Source organism: Paroedura picta, chromosome 4 (assembly GCF_049243985.1).
Source record: "Paroedura picta isolate Pp20150507F chromosome 4, Ppicta_v3.0, whole genome shotgun sequence".
Lineage (NCBI taxonomy): Eukaryota > Metazoa > Chordata > Lepidosauria > Squamata > Gekkonidae > Paroedura > Paroedura picta.
Window position 1 is genome coordinate 99,434,823 of NC_135372.1, and position 17,804 is coordinate 99,452,626.

Sequence of the window (17,804 nt, forward strand, 5' to 3'; positions counted from 1 at the left end):
AGTCGTTGTTCCGACTGTATGTGGAGATCTGCTTCCAAGTTTCTGTGCGGTATCAAGACCTCTGTGATCTGTTAGTAAGTCCTAATGTTGTGTGTTGGTGAGCGTTCAGTGATGACAAGTACCCGTTCACTGAGAAGGAGGCTGGCCTTTCTGAACTGGCTGTTCCAGGCATTAGGACAGCATCCAGCATCCTGTCCACTCCTGTATCCAGACTGAAAGAGTGATCGGAGAATTTTCAGACTGAGATGGCAGCTCAAGATTAATGCTGACAGGTCTGGAATCCCCCCCCCCCCCAAGACTGCTTCTCAGTATTAACAAATTTATAATTACCCAATGTAATAAAGAGAAAAATCAAAAGTATATTACCAGTACATCATAAATATATATTATTTGTGACATGAGCAATATTATTTATTTATTGTATTTCTATACCGCCCTCCCCGAAGGCTCAGCCTTATTAGCAATATTGCCATTAGAACCCACAATACCATTTGAAGCAAATAGGCTGATGCGCTCATGACTGGCTTAAGCAACCAATTGTTAGGAATCTCATAAGTAATCTCAAAACTGGGAGTGGTCTTGTAAAGAAAGGAAGAAACCAAGAGCTTTAAATTCACCAGGCATATGTTTTATAGCAGAGCAAACGAAAACAGGAGTCCAGCAGCACCTAATGCTAAGACTAATAAGAGCAAAATGACTTCCGAAGACAAGTTTGATTCTCAAAATTTCTAAAGCATTTCCAAATTTCCTCAAATGTATTTTTCCCTTCTATAGCCCATATGTATAGTATTTAGTGATTGTAGCAAATCCTCCAGGTTTTAATTCCTATTTTATCAGATTGGGGACTTTGAAATTCCAGCCACGAAAAAAGTACCTTTCAACATAAATATGGGATACTATATATAATGTCCCAATATACATTGCCTGATAAGTCTAAGGATCAAACTTCAGAATGGTTAGAGCTTTGAGAATTTCGTATGCCGCCCAGGAACAGGTCTAACTGCTAAAAGTGGCTGCATCTCATAGAGCGTTTACGCACTGGAGGTTTCATGCTGGGCTGCAGGCTGGAGTTTTAGTTGCGGCAGGTTGCCCTACCTCTTCTTGCACCCACATGGGGGAGCATTTGGCCCAGAAAACCTCATCTGCCCCCAATTTGTGTTCCTGCATGGGAGCTGGGGCAGTGAAGTTCCCAGTGCATAAACGGTCATAGTTAGGATATGTGTAATGGTTTAGCTCATAGGATGAAAAAAAACCCCCTTATAAACCATTTTTCATGTGATTATTATCTAAATGATAGTTGTTAAATAATAATATGGATGAAGTATATACACAAAGTATTAAATAGTATACCTTCCAAAAGATGCTATTCCGATTTGGAATTTTGCTGAAATCCTTGGCCTTGGCCATGTATCCCTTTGTTGCATCTGGTGCATTAGAGGGCTGCAGGCTTTACTCTGCCCTCCCCCACAATGCAAGGAAAGGAAACATTAAAGAACACCCCTCCCCCTGTACAGGAAGACTTTTTCCACATACCAGGCCAATTGTTCCAGTCTCCATTGTTAGCTCTTTGGAGCACTCCCCCTTGAGGTAACTACCTGAGACTATTAGAATGGGGAGCAGGCCCATTGCTGGAACAAGCCTTGTAACAAGATAACTGGCTGTATTTTTGTTCAGCAAACCATGTAATAAAAATACAATGAGTCCCTTTTCAAACAGACACCTATTAAAGTAACAGACCCATTTTGAGAGTAAACTTCCAGTGGTACCAAAAGGTTAAGTACAATAGGAATCTGACCCGCTGGAGGATTGGAACTTTCCCTTTGTGTGCTCTTTTAAAACGAATACATTTTCAGCTCGCCACCAACTGATTGTTCTTGATTCCCCCATTGTCCAGATGACAATGCAGCCCTCTTACATGGCTACATACCAGCAAGCGAGCGAGCGAGACCTGCAACAAGAATATGGCTTTCTTTCCCCCTCGGCATAATGGGGTTATGCATTCAGCAGGCTTTCTGAAGTAATAAGGACTGGAACGAAAGCACAGATTTCTTTTTGCTCAGTTCATTTTCATCTCTGCTTATTGTATCTTTGCAGGACAGGGTGCCCCGAAGATCCTTTTTACATTTCTCTAACTCTGACCTTCCGTGGATTCTTTGAGCTCTTCTGTGAAATGAATTGTATGGAAACTTGAGAAAGATGGCCTCAGGTCTTCCACACAGGATATACGGCAACATGGGCTGTTTCCCCTGCCAGCATCCCTTGCATCTAGAAAGAAAGTGGCAGTTTTCTAAAGATGATCTTTGCAATAAGGATTCTCTGTTGCAGGCAATGGGAATAGACAAAGATGGTATATATTCAAATTAGACAGATGACAGTTGCAGGAACCTTGATTTACTGTGAATTGTGGATCTCCAAAATGGAGAAGTCACTTTAGTGTACAATGCCACTGCGCTGGCTGAAACCCCTTCATTAGTAAATACCACCTTAACAACAGGTCTTAATCCTTGTTTCATATAAAAATAGTAAAGGAGAAACTGATGACACATCAGTACTAGAAGCACAAAAGCACACACACCTCTTGCAACATACCAGTTAGCTGAGATAAATTAGCACAATGCAGGAACTCACAACTATCTGCCCACCCACAGTGACCACAATTTCATGACGTGACCCCCCCCACCACCACCAAAAATCTCCAGAATCCAGCCTGGCCTGGAGGAAATTCACCTACCATCCCACAGTGGCAATCGGCAATTCCCTGGGTATGCAAGGAAAAGCCACAAGAGACAAACACTGGCACAATCCTTCCTGCCCACCCACTCATAATCTGCCTAAGTTCATAAAATCAACATTTCTGTCAGATGATTATCTAGCGTCTGCTTAAAAAGTTTCAAAGAAGGAGAACCTGCCACCTCCCAAGGAAGCCTGTTCCACTGAGGAACCGCTCTAATTGTCAGGATCTTCTTCTGGATGTTTAGCCGAAAATTCTTTTGAATTAATTTCAACTTGTTGGTTCTGGTCTGATCCTCTGGGCCAATAAGAAAACAACTCTGCTCCATCCTGTATATGACATCTTTTCAAGTACAGTCTCCAAACCCCTCACCATCTTTGTAGTCCTCCTCTGAACATGCTCCAGTTTCTCTACATCTTTCTTCCGTTGTGGTTCCCAAAACTGAACACAGTACTCCAAGTGAGGTCTTACCAGAGCATAGTAAAACGGTAACATCACACTGTGTAATCAAGTCAGGGCCATGCTAATAACATGAATAATCATACCCAAATCTTGCTCTAGAGGGCATATTTTCAACATGACACTTATTGAGAATTCACTGTTACAACATGTAGTAGTTGGCCCTTAAATACCTTTAATATAGGATAACACAGTAGGCCTTGATGAACAGGCAGCTTCGTGAGCTGAGACTGGGACTTAGCCTGGCATTGGCTAGATTTGGACCTCAGAGCCACCTTTGGGTACAGAAGGAAAGAAGGCCTGGGCACACATAATCCCAGCCCCAGCTCAAAAAAGGCCGGATTACTGGATTTTGCTGCTCTTTGTGAGGAAACTGTGGATATCTCAGTGGCACACCTAGCCTGTTTGGCACCCGGGGCTGGATAATTCTTTTTAACACCCTCCTCCTTTTTATTTTGTTGCCTTATGATCCCATAGAGTTTTCAAGGCAAGAGATGTTTGGAGATGGTTTGTCATTGTTGGCCTCTGTGTCAACCCTGTTTAGCTCTTGAACTCTGACAAGATCAGGCTAGGGCTATCCAGGTTAGGCCACCTCTTCTATAGGGCAAAATTATTTTCTGTAATAATCATGAAATAAAACAAATACTGACGATGGCCAGAGAATAGATTCAGGTGCATAGCCATGTTGGGCTGAAACAGCAGAACAAAGTTTGGCCCTAAAGGTGCCCCTGGACCCAAAGTTGGTTTCAGTGGCCACAAAAGAAACACAGATGGTAAAAGAAAATATTTTTACTTAATTTTGTATATATATAATCATGTCGGTAAAAAAAAAAATCATAATTGCAACTTGCTATTCCAGCACGAGACCCAGTGTGGTGTAGTGCTTAGTGTCAGACTAAGACCTGGGAAAATTAGGTTTGAATCTTCATGTGTGCCATGGAAGCTTGCTGGGGGACCTTGGGCCAGTCAAGTAACTCTCAGCCTAGCCCTGACATGGATAGTCCTAGGATAGCCTGGTCGTGTCAGATCTCACAAGCTAAGCAGGGCCAATCTGGAGACAACGACAAGCCATCTTTGAACACCTCTTCCCTTGAAAACCCTACAGCAGTTGTTCTCAACCTGGGGTTGGGACCCCTTTGGGGGTCGAACGACCCTTTTACAGGGCTTGCAGCAGGGCAAGTGGCTTGGCTGAGGGGGGGGATCCACACAACAGCCTTGTGGGGTAGATCGAGATAGAGCGTTTGTCTGTCTGGAGCAGTGGAAAGAGCGAGATCGGCATGGTGAGACAAAAGGCAGAATTGAACTGAGAAACCCTGGGGGGAAAAACAATTTATATATAATCATGAACAGTGGATCTTCACACCATTGGTCAGTTTCGGTTTAATTTCAGGATATTAAGATATTATGGATATTAAGAAAAACACTACCTCCCCAAAGAAGGTGCTCCTGTCCTCTTGTTTCCAAAGGAATAAAGTCAAGCCTCCAGAGAAGCATTGCAGTAGAAACTGAAGGTGACAGTGTGTGTGTGTGGGGGGGGGGCCCATTTACACAAGCCCATCAGAACCTGTGCGATCACAGAGTGTCCAGCAAACCCAGTGCCATTGTGGCAATGGCAGCTGACAGCAAGCACAGAATCACAGTCCAAGCACGGGGGGGGGGGGGGAAGCCCAGAAAACCAGTGCAATGGACAGTGCTCAATAAACTCAGTGCCTTCTGTACATAATATTAACAAAAGTTTGCTACTATACTACTTTTAAATACATTCTGTCACCAAGGAGGATAGGGGTGAGACCTAGAAATGAAAATAAAGGGGGGGGGACACAGAAAAATTAGGTGGAGGGAGACAGAAATGAATAAGAAATGTGTGAAATAGAGGAAGAGAAACTAAGAAAGAGAAAAGTTGTTTTATCTTGCTGCAACACCGTAACTACTAAAGGAAGAGAGGCTACTTGTAGGATGGCAATTACTATAACAGCTATTTATATGCTAGCTTGGCTGTAGGATCTGTTAAGCAAGTTTACTTCAATCTTGGAGAAAAGCAAGTCTAGTGGATCACAGAGTGCTTTTTACTATGCTCAAACTTCCCTCTGGCTCTACTAGCTGCAGCCAGAACAGGACTTGGTACTGGGTCCAGTACTTTTCAACATTTTTATTAATTAGCTGAATGAGGGGGTGGAAGGACTCATTAAAATTGCAAATGACACCAAATTGGGAGGAGTAGTGAACACCACAGAAGACAGAGTTAAATGACATCTGAACATGCTGGAAAAGTAGGCAAATAAGAACAAGATGCAATTCAATAAGGGTAAGTCAAAATGAGAAGAATGCATACTGGATTGGGGATATACTTCTTGTTATCAGTGTGTGAATGTGATCTTGGGGTACTTGTGGACAGTAAACTAAATATTAGCAGACAGTGTGATGAAGGCGACTAAATATTAGCAGACAGTGTAAAGAAGGCGAATGCAATCTTGGGCTGTATCAACAGAGACAACGCATCAAAATTGCAGGATGTCATAGTCCTGCTGTATGCCACATTGGTCAGACTGCACCTGGAGCACTGTGTGGAGCTCTGGATGCTTCACTTCAGAAAGGATGTGGACAAAATTGAGAAGGTGCAGAAGAGAGCAACAAGGATGATCAGGGCTGGAGACCTAGCTCTATGAGGAAAGGCTGAGAGACTTGGGAATGTGTAGCCTGGAGAAGAGGAGGTTGAGAGGGGACATGGTTCAAAAAGTTGTCAGAGGAGAGTAGGGAGCGGTTCCTATTGGTGGCAGAGGATGTGTGCAGAATGATATTGGCTAAATATCAATATAGCTGCCACAGAAGGCAGAACCATCCAGAAAACATCAGGGAATGAGGTAGTAACTCTTCAACATTTCAGGTATGGTCTCTGTAGAATGCCTTTTAAGATACTCATGCTATGGCAGCAGCAGTTGCTGAAGTAACTTCCAAAAGAATCTGCACAGGCTTCCAAAGACAAATCAGAAGCCCTGCAGGGTTAAAGCCTAAGGTGACCAGATTGTCCCACTTTTGGAAGGACATCTGGGGGCACCTGGCAAATTGTACTTATGTTGAAATTAAAATATATATATATAATACAATACTATTTTTGCATTGTACGCGTTCTATGAAAATATTTGTTGCTCCATATAGACCAAATTTTTAATCAAGAACCCCCCTGGTCAATGGTGTCCCGCTTTGCCAATGTTAAAATGTGGTCACCTTATTAAAGCCCCATCTGTCCACACCCATTTCTTAGGGGACCAAGGACGATGTTGGCTGGTGCTCATAGGCGCCCTGTCAGCAACTCCTGGTTTAGTCTGTATAAGGCTATCAGATAAAGCATGCCAATGAAGGTTGGTGCAGGGCTCTGACAGTAACAGCAAACCTCAAGGCCTGTGGGTCATGCATTAGGGGTTGATGGGTGAGGTCCCTGAAAATGACCTAGAATAACTTTGAGCCAGATTATTGGTCCTAAATTATCCCGTGTTAAGCAGTTTTAAGATTGCTTCTAGTTTGCAGAAAGAACTGACTGGATCAAGGTAGGGTTGCCATTAGCCTTTTGAGAAGTAAGCATTCACACATATGCTCTATGTATATCACATTGCCCCTAGTGATAATAAGCTGTCCTTTCTTCCTCCTCTATAACTATGCATGTCTGAAGAGAAGATCAGAGCTATGATGGTTCTTTGGGATGAATTCTGTCTTCCCTGGTACATTGCTATGAGCACTCAGATAACTAGAAGCCCCTCAAGTAAACTGTATTGTGCTAATTAATATTCATTGGTGATTATCTTCAGTATATCTTCACCTTAACCTGGGCAGAATGAAAGAGCTATCCAGATATTGTCAAGTTAAATGATTTTGTGCTATGAATGAAACTGTGGTGCTGTGTGTTCTTGGAACACACAGTTAGCTAACACATACTCTGACATTTATGAGCATCTAGACTAGATGTTAAATTTTATAAAGGGTTATGTATGCCTAATAGGCAGTTAATCCTCATCTACTTTGTTTATGATCACTTTTTTGGCAGGGGAAACAGTCTACGGTATGGTAAATCCTGTGGACAGTACCCGAGGCCATCTTTCTCAGATACTCATGTTGTGTGTAATGGAGAGTCAAAATAGAGAAGTGGAGAGATCTGTGGCTAGATCTTCCCAGCAATCTTAAAACAGCTTTTGCAACCCTGATTCAGACCAGAGCCACGGCACAGAGTACAGAAAGGGTTTAACCCTTTCACTCCCACACTGGTTTGCCAATAGAAGCTGATGCTCCTCTCTGCACTATTGTTATTCTTGAAAGGGAAAAAAATGTGTGAATAATAGTGCAGCAGGAAGGCAGTTTTTATAAGTGAATCTGTATGAGCTGGAAGGATTAAATCCCTTCTTCTCAGCGTGGTCTCTATCTGATTTGGTAGTAGGCTGTACACAAGTGCAATTTTCTTTTCGAAGACAGTTATAGATCTCCCATTGCCGTGATCTAGTATGATCATGAACCCTTAGGTTTCTGCAGGGTTAGCACAGAGCAGAAGAAAGAACGTGGTCTCCAACAACACATTCAGAATTTTTGCACACAAACTGAGGTAATTGCCCAGTAATTTTCTAATGAAGTCTGTTATGTTGCTTACTGTCTGCCAATGAATATAACCTGCTAATGGGGATATGAATCATAGAATCATAGAATAATAGAGTTGGAAGGGACCTCACGGGTCATCTAGTCCAACCCTCTGCACTATGCAGGACACTCACATCCCAATCACTCATCTACTGTAATCTGCTACCCCTTTGCCTTCACAGAATCAGCCTCTCCATCAGATGGCTATCTAGCCTCTGTTTAAAAATTTCCAAAGATGGAGAAGCCACCACCTTCCAAGGAAGCCTGTTCCACTGAGAAACCACTCTGTCAGGAACTTCTTCCAGATGTTTAGATGGAATTTCTTTTGAATTAATTTCATCCCATTCGTTCTGGTCTGTCCCTCTAGGCCAGGGCAAGAGAGAACAATTCTGCTCCATCCTCCATATGGCACCCTTTTAAATACTTGAAGATGGTTATCAGATCCCCTCTCAGTCGTCTCCTCTGTAGGCTAAACAGACTCTCTCCCAGCCTTTCTTCATATGTCTTGGTCTCCAAACCCCTCACCATCTTTGTTGCCCTCCTTTGGACACGTTCCAGTTTGTCAACACTCCTCTTCAATAGGGGTGCCCAAAACTGAACACAGTACTCTAAGTGAGGCCGAACCAGAGCAGAGTAAAGCGGTACCATCACCTCCCATGATCTGGACACGATACTCCGTTTGATACAGCCCAAAATCCCATTTGCCTTTTTAGCCACTGAGTCACACTGCTAACTCATGTTCCATGTATGGCCTACTAAGACTCCTAGATCCTTTTCGCACATGCTACTGCCAAAGCAAGTCTCCCCCATCTTATATTGGTGTATTTGGTTTTTCCTATCTAAATGCAGAACTTTACATTTGTCCCTATTGAACTTCATTTTATTCAGTTTAGCCCATTTCTCAAGCCTATCAAGATCATCCTGTATTCTGTTGCTGTCTTCAGTTGTGTTTGTTACCCCTCCCAGTGTAGTATCATCTGCAAATTTAATAAGTATCCCCTCTAATCCCTCATCCAAATCATTTATAAATATGTTGAACAACACAGGCCCCAGGACAGATCCTTGGGGTACTCCACTTGTCACTCTTTTCCAAGAAGATGTTGAACCATTAACAAGTACCCTCTGAGTACGATTTGTCAACCAGTTATTGACCCACCTGACAGAATTAGGATCCATACTGCATTTTACCAACTTATGAACAAGAATATCACGTGGAACCTGATCAAAAGCTTTACTGAAATCCAGATAAACTATGTCCATGGCATTCCCCTGATCTAGCAAGGTAGTCACTTTCTCGAAAAAAGAGATAAGGTTGGTCTGACATGACTTGTTCTTGCAAAACCTATGCTGAGTCTTAGAAATCACAGCTCTCAGTTCCAGCTGCTCAAGGACTGAGTGTTTGATTATTTGTTCCAAAATGTTGCCAGCTACAGATGTCAAGCTGATGGGTCAATAATTACCTGGATCCTCCTTTTTCCCTTTCTTGAAGATGGGGACAGTATTTGCCCGCCTCCAATTGTCTGGCACCTCACCTGTTCTCGAAGAAGTGTCAAAAATAATGGACAGAGGTTCAGAGATTACATTTGCAAGTTCTTTTAGTACCCTTGGATGCAGTTCATCTGGCCCAGAAGACTTTGTTTCATTTAAAGAAACTAGGTGTTTGTGGACTGTTTCAACAGTGATCCTAGGCCACCATTCCGTCCCCTGTGTTGTGTTACGTTTTTGCCACATTGATCACTATTTCCCTCACAAGAGAAGACCGAGGAGACATAGGAGTTAAGCAATTCAGCCCTCTCTTCATCATCTGTTATAATTTCACTTTCTTGTCCTCACAGTGGTCCTATGGTGTCCCTATTCTTTTTCTTGCTTGAAATAGAACTAAAAAAGCCTTTTTTGTTATGTTTACTATTTCTTGCTAGCCTAAACTCATATTGAGCTTTAGCTTTTCTAACACTCCCCCTACAATTATTGGTTATTTGTTTATACTCACCCTTGGTAATAAGGCCTTCCTTCCATTTCCTAAATGACTCTTTTTTATTCCTCAAATCTTTTGACAACTGCAGGTTCTCTTGCTGGTGGTGGTGCTGGTGGTGGTGCTATGAGTTAGCAATCAGAAGTGTGGCTTGCACAGCCTCTAATAAACAGATGCAAAATAGCCTTGCACAAGGGATGGCAAGGGAGCTTCTGCTTTCAGTTGACCCTACAATATATAGGGGCTGAGAAACTAAGCTTTGAACCAAAAAGTCAGTGGTTCATACCCCATCTGTGCCCTGTATTTGCTAAATGGTCTTTGGTGAGCCCTGTCTTGTCCTCGGTCTCCCCATCTACAGTATGGAGATAGTGATCTACTTTATATGGGTGTAGAGAGGTCTACTGAGATTCAGTCCTCTGAGCACTCTGTATATAACTGCAAAAAATTATTATTGAGTTGTGCTTCTTAAAGCGACCCGACTTATCATGTGGACTTCTGTTTGGTGTAGAGGAGTACAGTTATGAGTGTCTGGTGCACCGAACTAGTCTGTTTGACTCTTGAAAAATCCTTTTTGGTGGTACCCCTGTAATATATTAACAAGTGCCCACTTATTGTTAGTTGATAAAACTCCAGCAGTAGGGTTTTGCACGAAGAAACTTAAATCTCACCCACCTTTTGCCAAGCTCTGGGCAATGGAACAACTGAGGCAAATAGAGACCAAAGACTTCCTGCTTTCTCACACCAGAAGCAGAGAGACTTCTGCCATAGGCAACATAATGCAGTTGGCATGAGCTGTTGGGGCGATGGTGAGTTGCTGTCACTTATCAGCCTTCCTCCCCAACACATGGATAGCTTTTGTCTCCAGAAGATGAATCTATTTGGTCTCTGGTGGGCTGTGGTACAGAGAAGATGCTGCCACGGTTGAAAATGGAACAGCATAGGTTTCTAACTGGAATGGCTGTAGGAGCCAAATAGCAAGCAGCAAAGGAAACCCAATAGCCTGAAAAGCACAATGATTTGTTCAGAGAAGGGCAGGGAACCGAGATAAAAAAGCCCTGCTAAGATCAGAAACTCTGGCATGCACAGTGCCCCATTGTTCAGCTGTCACACTTCCCTTTACTTTATTGCTTTTGTCCAACACCCTATTGTTCCACTTCCTTTTGTCCCCTATTCAGTGCGCTGGCTTTTCATTACCCAGCCAGCCTTGTTGTTTTCATTTCTTTTGTCTGAAGTTCCTGAGAGGAAGGTTTTATTTTCAGCAGTTTGATTAATTCACAGCTTGAGACAGGCTTTGTTTGTTATGTAATTACTGCCCTGTGCTTTTCCAGTGCTCCGAGTGGCAGCGATGGTGGCGCTTGGCCAGTTGCACTGACTACTCTTGCCCCAAATCCTTTGTGCTCCTGCTCCTGTTCTGTCTTGGCACAACCAGAACAGGGTCCTTAGACCTTGGTGGTCCAAGGAATCTTTGGTAGGGCAGTTTATTAGTGGTATTTTTCTTGTGTGGAAGGCACTTTCCAGGGAGGAAGAGCATGGCACTGCACACAGATGCTGGCAAAGAATGCATGTCTCTTTTGCTTTGTGGTTGTAACTTGTTCATAATTCAGTCATTGTCTCCTAAAACAAATACTGACCATTTGTCTGCATGGTTTGTTTGTTTGTGTGCCAGTCAAGGTGATGACCCCTTGGGGACTACATTTCAAGATGACCCAGCTGGTGAAAAATGCTTCCATGTATCTCCTTGTTAATGGCTTCTATCTGTTCAACCCATTATGCTGCAATTGTACTTGCTGCTGATTAGTTTCTAGGCTCAACACTTTATTTATTGACTACATCCCACTTTTCTTCCTTCATGAAACTAAAGACAGTGTAAAGAGGGTTCCTAGGAGATCTTCTTCCATGCAGGCACTGGCCAGGTTTAGACTTCCTTAGTTTCAGTAATGTTGCTACATCAGGTATCTTCCATCCATACCCTGAGCATGGAGTATGTACGTATCCTCATATGATCACACCCCCCTCAAAATTTGGTGAAAATGACCAGTTCCTTATATCATCTATTAGAGGAGTAATATCAGTGTTGGGAAGAGGAGCATGGATTTACCATAAACCTTTGGTAGCATCAGGGCTTTGAGATGAATTCTCTGAGGAGAAGCATAAATCCCTTTGAACTCTCAGGAACAGGCATAAAATGCATATGGCGGGTTAATATGTTTTTTAAATGTTGATTTTACTTGACTGTCGGGTTTTTCCTAGACCTGTAATTTTATCATAACTTTATTTCTTTTTTGTTTTTATAAGCTGGCAAATAAATTCTAATGTGTGGGTTTATGATTAAATAAATACATTATCTCAGGAAGCCCAAATATGTATTGATTTTAAATTGTATGGTAGTGTGACTCAAAATTTGTCTGTTGGCCTTTGGCTTTTAGGGAAGCAGACATTACTGTTAGGTCAGCATGGCTGGCCCACCCTTTTAAAATCATGTTAACCCCCCCCCCCCCTTCTCTCTCAATGCTCCATTCCCTCTCCTGTGTCCCCTTTGCAGGATGTCCATGAGGAGCCCTGCCTCTCCTCAGCTGGAGCTCAATGGAGCTGGGAACATGGTGAACTGCACCGTTAAAACAGAAGAGAAAATCAAGAGCTGTTACCAGTCCACACAGGAAGAGGCCGTTAGCACCACACCTGCTTCCGACAAGCCACACAAATCACCACTGCCACTGAGTGAAGGCACCAATTCTCAGACCCTCCCACAGGTGTGGCAAAGTCTCCTGGATCCTGTCCTGCTTCCTGGCCTTGAAACGGGGCTTTTCACCTTTCTGTCTTTAAAGGATCAGGACTAAGCTGCCCCCCCACCTCCAAAAAAACCCCTCTTATAGCTCCACTGACGCTTCAGTGTTCCATGTGAATGCATCAAAATATAGGTCTTAAATGTGTCTCAGGCCTATGTTACAAAATAACCTGGCTACTATGTTTTTGGTTCCAGAGCACCTTAGAAAGCAACAAGATTTCAGGATATGATCTTTCAACTGTCAAAGCTATCTGATGGTTTCTAAGGTGCTACTGAACTCGAATCTAGCTGTTCTACTCTGGTTTTGGTATATTAAGACCTATGTCAAGAACAAAGTTCATGTGTACCTTGAATAAAACTGTGATGGTCTTAAAGATGCCACTGGACTTGAACTTTGTTCTGCTGCTTCAAACCAACTGGGTTACCCAGCTGAATCTGTGGAAAGAAATGTTAAAAGGTCTGAAAAAACAAACAAACAGTGATTTGGGGATGGAACAGTGGTCTGCATAAAGAAGGACAGAGATTGAGTTTCTGGAACTTTTAAGGATCATAAATAGCAAGGCCTGGCAAATTTCTGTGTCTGAGACGTTGGAGGGTCACTGCTAATCAGAGAGTATGGGGAAAGGTCTGTAGTATTTCCTACATATGTTGTCATAAGTTAAAAAGAACAACAACTAAGTAACTTTCTTATAAGTGAGTCATAGGATCCCCCCCCACACTAGTATAATGACTGAAGGGCCGAACTAGACATTTATGGCAACCTGCAGAGTCCAAAACCATATTAGAGAAGAATTTAAAATGCTTTGGGGTTTCAATCTTGGTTGGGCCCATGGCACTTCAGGACCAGATGATCTTGTCCCACCACTACCTTTTCAAGTGTTCAAGAATTCCTCTACTCACAGGTGTTTGGGCACTTAAAAAGGCATGAGGAAGAAGCATAATCTCTTGGCCTCATGAGGCCATGGGCTTGATCAGGACTGGGCCCTCAGAGCATTTTTAAATGGCCAAATTCTTCTCTAAAATGCCATTGTTGCCATTTCAGGTCAGTCCTGCAGACACTGTAACTCCTGGCCTTGAGCTACATCCCATTGCAGCAATTGACTCTTTGGGAGAAGATTCATTTTATAGTGCAAAGTGCAATTTTTTCATTATCTTAAATGATTCACTGAACAGATCAGCAGCTGATTCCCCAGAGGATACGAGGCAGGTTCTGCACAGTAGAAAGGCTTTGAGGTCAATATGTATATTTTCATTCTTTTAATTTCCTCCCCTTGAAAACCTGTGGTGATTGATGACAGTCCTCTGCCTTTCAGGAATCTGGATTGCCAGCAGACTGGGCATTAGATTCCAGAAACCCTGGATTTGAACCAGTAGTCAACAATCAGGAAAAATTGGATTTTAATAAGAACCTCAAAGAAGGTAGGAAGGACACTTGACAGCCGTTATCATTTTATCCTCTCCCACCCCACCGTTCCTCCTTTCAGTTATTTCTGACTGAAAGCCATTGTCTGTGGGACAAGATATACCTTGCATTTCTAGCTCCCAAGATTCAGTGCCTGATGTCTCTAGCTAAAGGCCCTCAAGCTGCAAGGCAGGAAAAGATCTTTTGTGAGGTTTCTTGGAATGCTGCTGGAACCAGAGATAAGTGTTTCTGGGGTGTTTTCCACACTGGGATAGTATTGAGTGATTTTCCCATTGCTGCTGATATCCTGCAGCAGAACAAAAATGGGGATGGCACAAGACAGATTTCCCCATCATTTCCCTTCCCAGGCTCTTAGTAGTGAGCCCCCTCCCTAACAGGGTTGCCAACCCTGGTTTGGGAAATATCTGGAGACTTGGGGATGGAGCTGGGAGTGGGTAGAATTTGGGACTGGGAAGGACCTCGGTGAAGTATACTCGGTGAAGGACCTCCAAAGCACTCATTTTTCCAGGGGAACTGATATCTGTCACCTGGAGAGGAGATATAATTGTAGGGGATCCCCAGATCCCACCTGAGGATTGCCATCCCTACGCACCACCAGGACTTTTTCAATTTTTAACTGGCCATTGAATCTTGAGCGCCATTATATTGTTGCAGTGATATAACAATCTGTGTATCACAGTGTCTCCAGCTTTCATTTCAAAGGTAGTTTGTTTTGTTGCATTTCCCTTTATTTTCACAAAGGCTGTAGGGTTAGAAATGAAAGCTGGGGAAAAATGCAAGCTGGGAATTCAGAGCATCTGACACTGTTAAAATGATACAATAATATTTCAGATGCCAATTTAAAAACAAACTGTTATTAATTCTTTTGACCCTTTTGTTCCCTGTGAAATTTCTGCCCTCTTCTAATAGTTATGCTATACGTTTTACTGATGCAGTGTTTAATATTATTTACACTTTCTCTTACCAAACTTCTGACCTTTTTTGCATGTTGCACCATAACATTGCAACAGTAATGCCGACCATTGAGAAGTTACTGTCCAGTGATTGGAAAGAAAGGCTTCTGGGGAAAAGTCCAACAGAATCCAAAGAGGTGAAAGGTAAGCTTTTTGTATAATTGTTTGGGTGAGAGAGCTCAGTGGTCTAGCACATGCCATGCATAAAGAGTGGATCTGATCTAGTCCAGCTAGGGATGGTAGCCTTCAGGTGGGGCCTGGAGTTCTCCAGGAATTACTAATCTCCTCTCTGCAGAGATCAGTTTCCCTGGAGAAAATGGCACCTTGGAGGGGGGATTCTGTGGCATCCCATCCTTGCCGAGTTCCCTCCCCTCCCCAAACCCTGCCCACCTGGTCTCCAGGAATTTCCCAAAGAAACATTGGCAGCCCTAGGTACAACAGACAGCTTCTGTCTTCCATTCACTAGTTAAATGTTTTTAGAGCACAAAGAGCTTATAGAAGATGCAAAAGCAATAAAATATAAAACATGGCACTTTATTATTAGCCGCTGTATCTTGTGAGTTTTGTGGTTTGGTATTTAATGGAGGTTAACCTCTCTAGCCTCAGCTAATTATAAATCATATGCTAGGTCACATGAGATTCCATTAGGACTGTCACTAAATGAAAGAAATCTTAGTTAATGGGGTTTTTAAGAGATTGATTAAGTACTTAATTTTAATTGATTGATTAATTTCCATTGATTAATGAAATTTAATGAAATGAGAAGAGTAGTTTTGAAGAAAAAGAGGGTGCTCATATTGAGCACATAATTATCTTGGAGTGTTCTCATGTTGAGCACATAACTCTTTCATGAGAGAGAAGGAGGAATGCCTCGTCTGTCTTTCACATTTTGTTCTACCCATCCTCCCACGATGTTATGCCCACGTGTCCAATTCTTCCCTCCACCATTCTGAGAGTGCTTGACCCAAATCCAGCTAACGGGCTTCATGACAGAGTGGGGATTGGAACTTGGGGCTTCCCATTCCTAGTTGTACACCATATTGGCTCTCCTAAGTTGGTGCTTTCCACCATTAACTTTTGTATGCAAGCGCATTGGAAGATTTTTTTAAATCTGCTGCCTGATTAATCAATCAAAAGATGTTTAAAATCAACTTATCTAAACAAATAATTAGTTAACTATTGCAGTCGCTGTTTGCTGCTTGTTGTCTTGCTTGTCTCAGGAACCCAAGAAAGCCTGGCGGAGAAGGAGCTGCAGCTGTTGGTCATGATTAACCAGCTGTCCACCCTGCGGGACCAGCTGTTGACAGCCCATTCGGAACAGAAGAACATGGCTGCTATGCTGTTTGAGAAGCAGCAGCAACAGATGGAGTTGGCCAGACAGCAGCAGGAACAGGTAGGCAGGCAACAGTCCCCATTTGGGATTGTCTTTTCTTTCCCCACTCCTTGGAATATTTCTTTGGAAGGAGGCAGGGAAAGTAGGCTGGAACTTCAGAGATGTTAGGTGGCCTTGAAAAAGGTCTTAAGTGTCAATTCAGGGCAAAAGGGGTGAATAGCATGCTTCTTAGCAAACAAAACAGAATAAGGATAAACAATTTAAAGGTGGTATTATTATTATTAGTAGTAATAATAATATTTATAGCCCACCTTCCTCCTAGACTCAAGGCAGGTTACATAAAAATATATAGTCCCATAAAATCCCCTAAACCAATAATAATATTTATAGCCCACCTTCCTCCTAAGACTCAAGGTGGGTTACATAAAAATATATAGTCCTATAAAATTCCATAACATCCCCTAAACCAACATTAACTCTCAAGGTACCAAGATGGCAAAGTCCCTCCTACTTCCCCCAGCCCGCAGAATGCCTGTTCATTCTGGGGTAAACAAGTTTGAGAGAATGGCTATCCTAATGACTTTAAGCATTGAATGTATCACTGCAGAAGCCAAAACACTATGAGAAGAGGGAGAACTCGTGCATCAACACAAAATAGATAAGATGACAGATGCTGCTGTGTTATGGAATTGCAGGAATATGTAGGACCGGGGCTTCAACTGCAGGGTTCTTATGGTGCCCTAAATCTCTCATGTCTAAACCAAGGCCTTAAAATTAAGATTCATTGGTCGCTATGCGTAGACACATTGAGATTTTCAAGCCTTTAGGTTTTGATCCTTTCCTCAACATCACCAAGAAAAAGCATCTGTTTTCCAGCTCTCAATGCAAATACTTCCCTCTTCCCCATGCATCGCTGTATGGAAGAGTAAGGGAGAACGTATTGTGACAGCTGCCAGATCTCGGAAAACATTAAGCAAAATATTGCTAATGGTAAACTTGGTTTGCAGATTAACTGCTGTCTCCTATTTATTGTATGCACAAGCTGTCTGCTCCTGAATTGTACTTTAGAATTTAATGTTTCAAGAAGAACAAGAAATTGACAACTTAAAAAAAACCTTAATGGCAAGATTCCGGAGGAGTCAAAGAAGTCTAGAGCATCTTAGAGCACGAGCCTTTTAAAGCAAGAGCAAGAGCTAACTTCATCAAATGTGATTATGCAGAAAGCACTAAGAAAGTTGAGAAAAGGAAGATGTAACATTGTACCATATTTTTTTTCATATAAAATTTTTAATTTATTTACTGTATTTACAGTCCACTTTTTCTATTTAGTCCTAAGATAATTACATAGTGTAAATTAATGGACAATAGGTTGAGAGATTTAATAAGCAATACAATAGGACTGGGATTATAGCAATCTGAAACAAGCATAAAATATGTAAATGTTCTGTGTTAAACAGTGCCCCAAATAAGTAGAAAACAATGCAATAAGAGCAGTATAACACATCCTACAAACAGGGGGCTAGCCTGC

At 42.3% G+C, this 17,804-nt stretch overlaps 1 protein-coding gene across 7 annotated transcripts in view; it reads left to right on the forward strand.

The window, feature by feature from the left end:
* Positions 1-17,804, forward strand: part of SOX13 (SRY-box transcription factor 13) — a 65,871-nt gene that overhangs the window by 31,781 nt on the left and 16,286 nt on the right. For all 7 annotated transcript variants that reach the window (XM_077334633.1, XM_077334632.1, XM_077334636.1 and 4 more), the window contains exons 2-5: positions 12,325-12,532; positions 13,881-13,986; positions 15,001-15,087; positions 16,164-16,336. In XM_077334633.1, the coding sequence (XP_077190748.1) occupies positions 12,326-12,532; positions 13,881-13,986; positions 15,001-15,087; positions 16,164-16,336 (573 nt within the window). In that variant the 5' untranslated portion in view covers position 12,325. The remainder of the gene's footprint in view (positions 1-12,324; positions 12,533-13,880; positions 13,987-15,000; positions 15,088-16,163; positions 16,337-17,804) is intronic.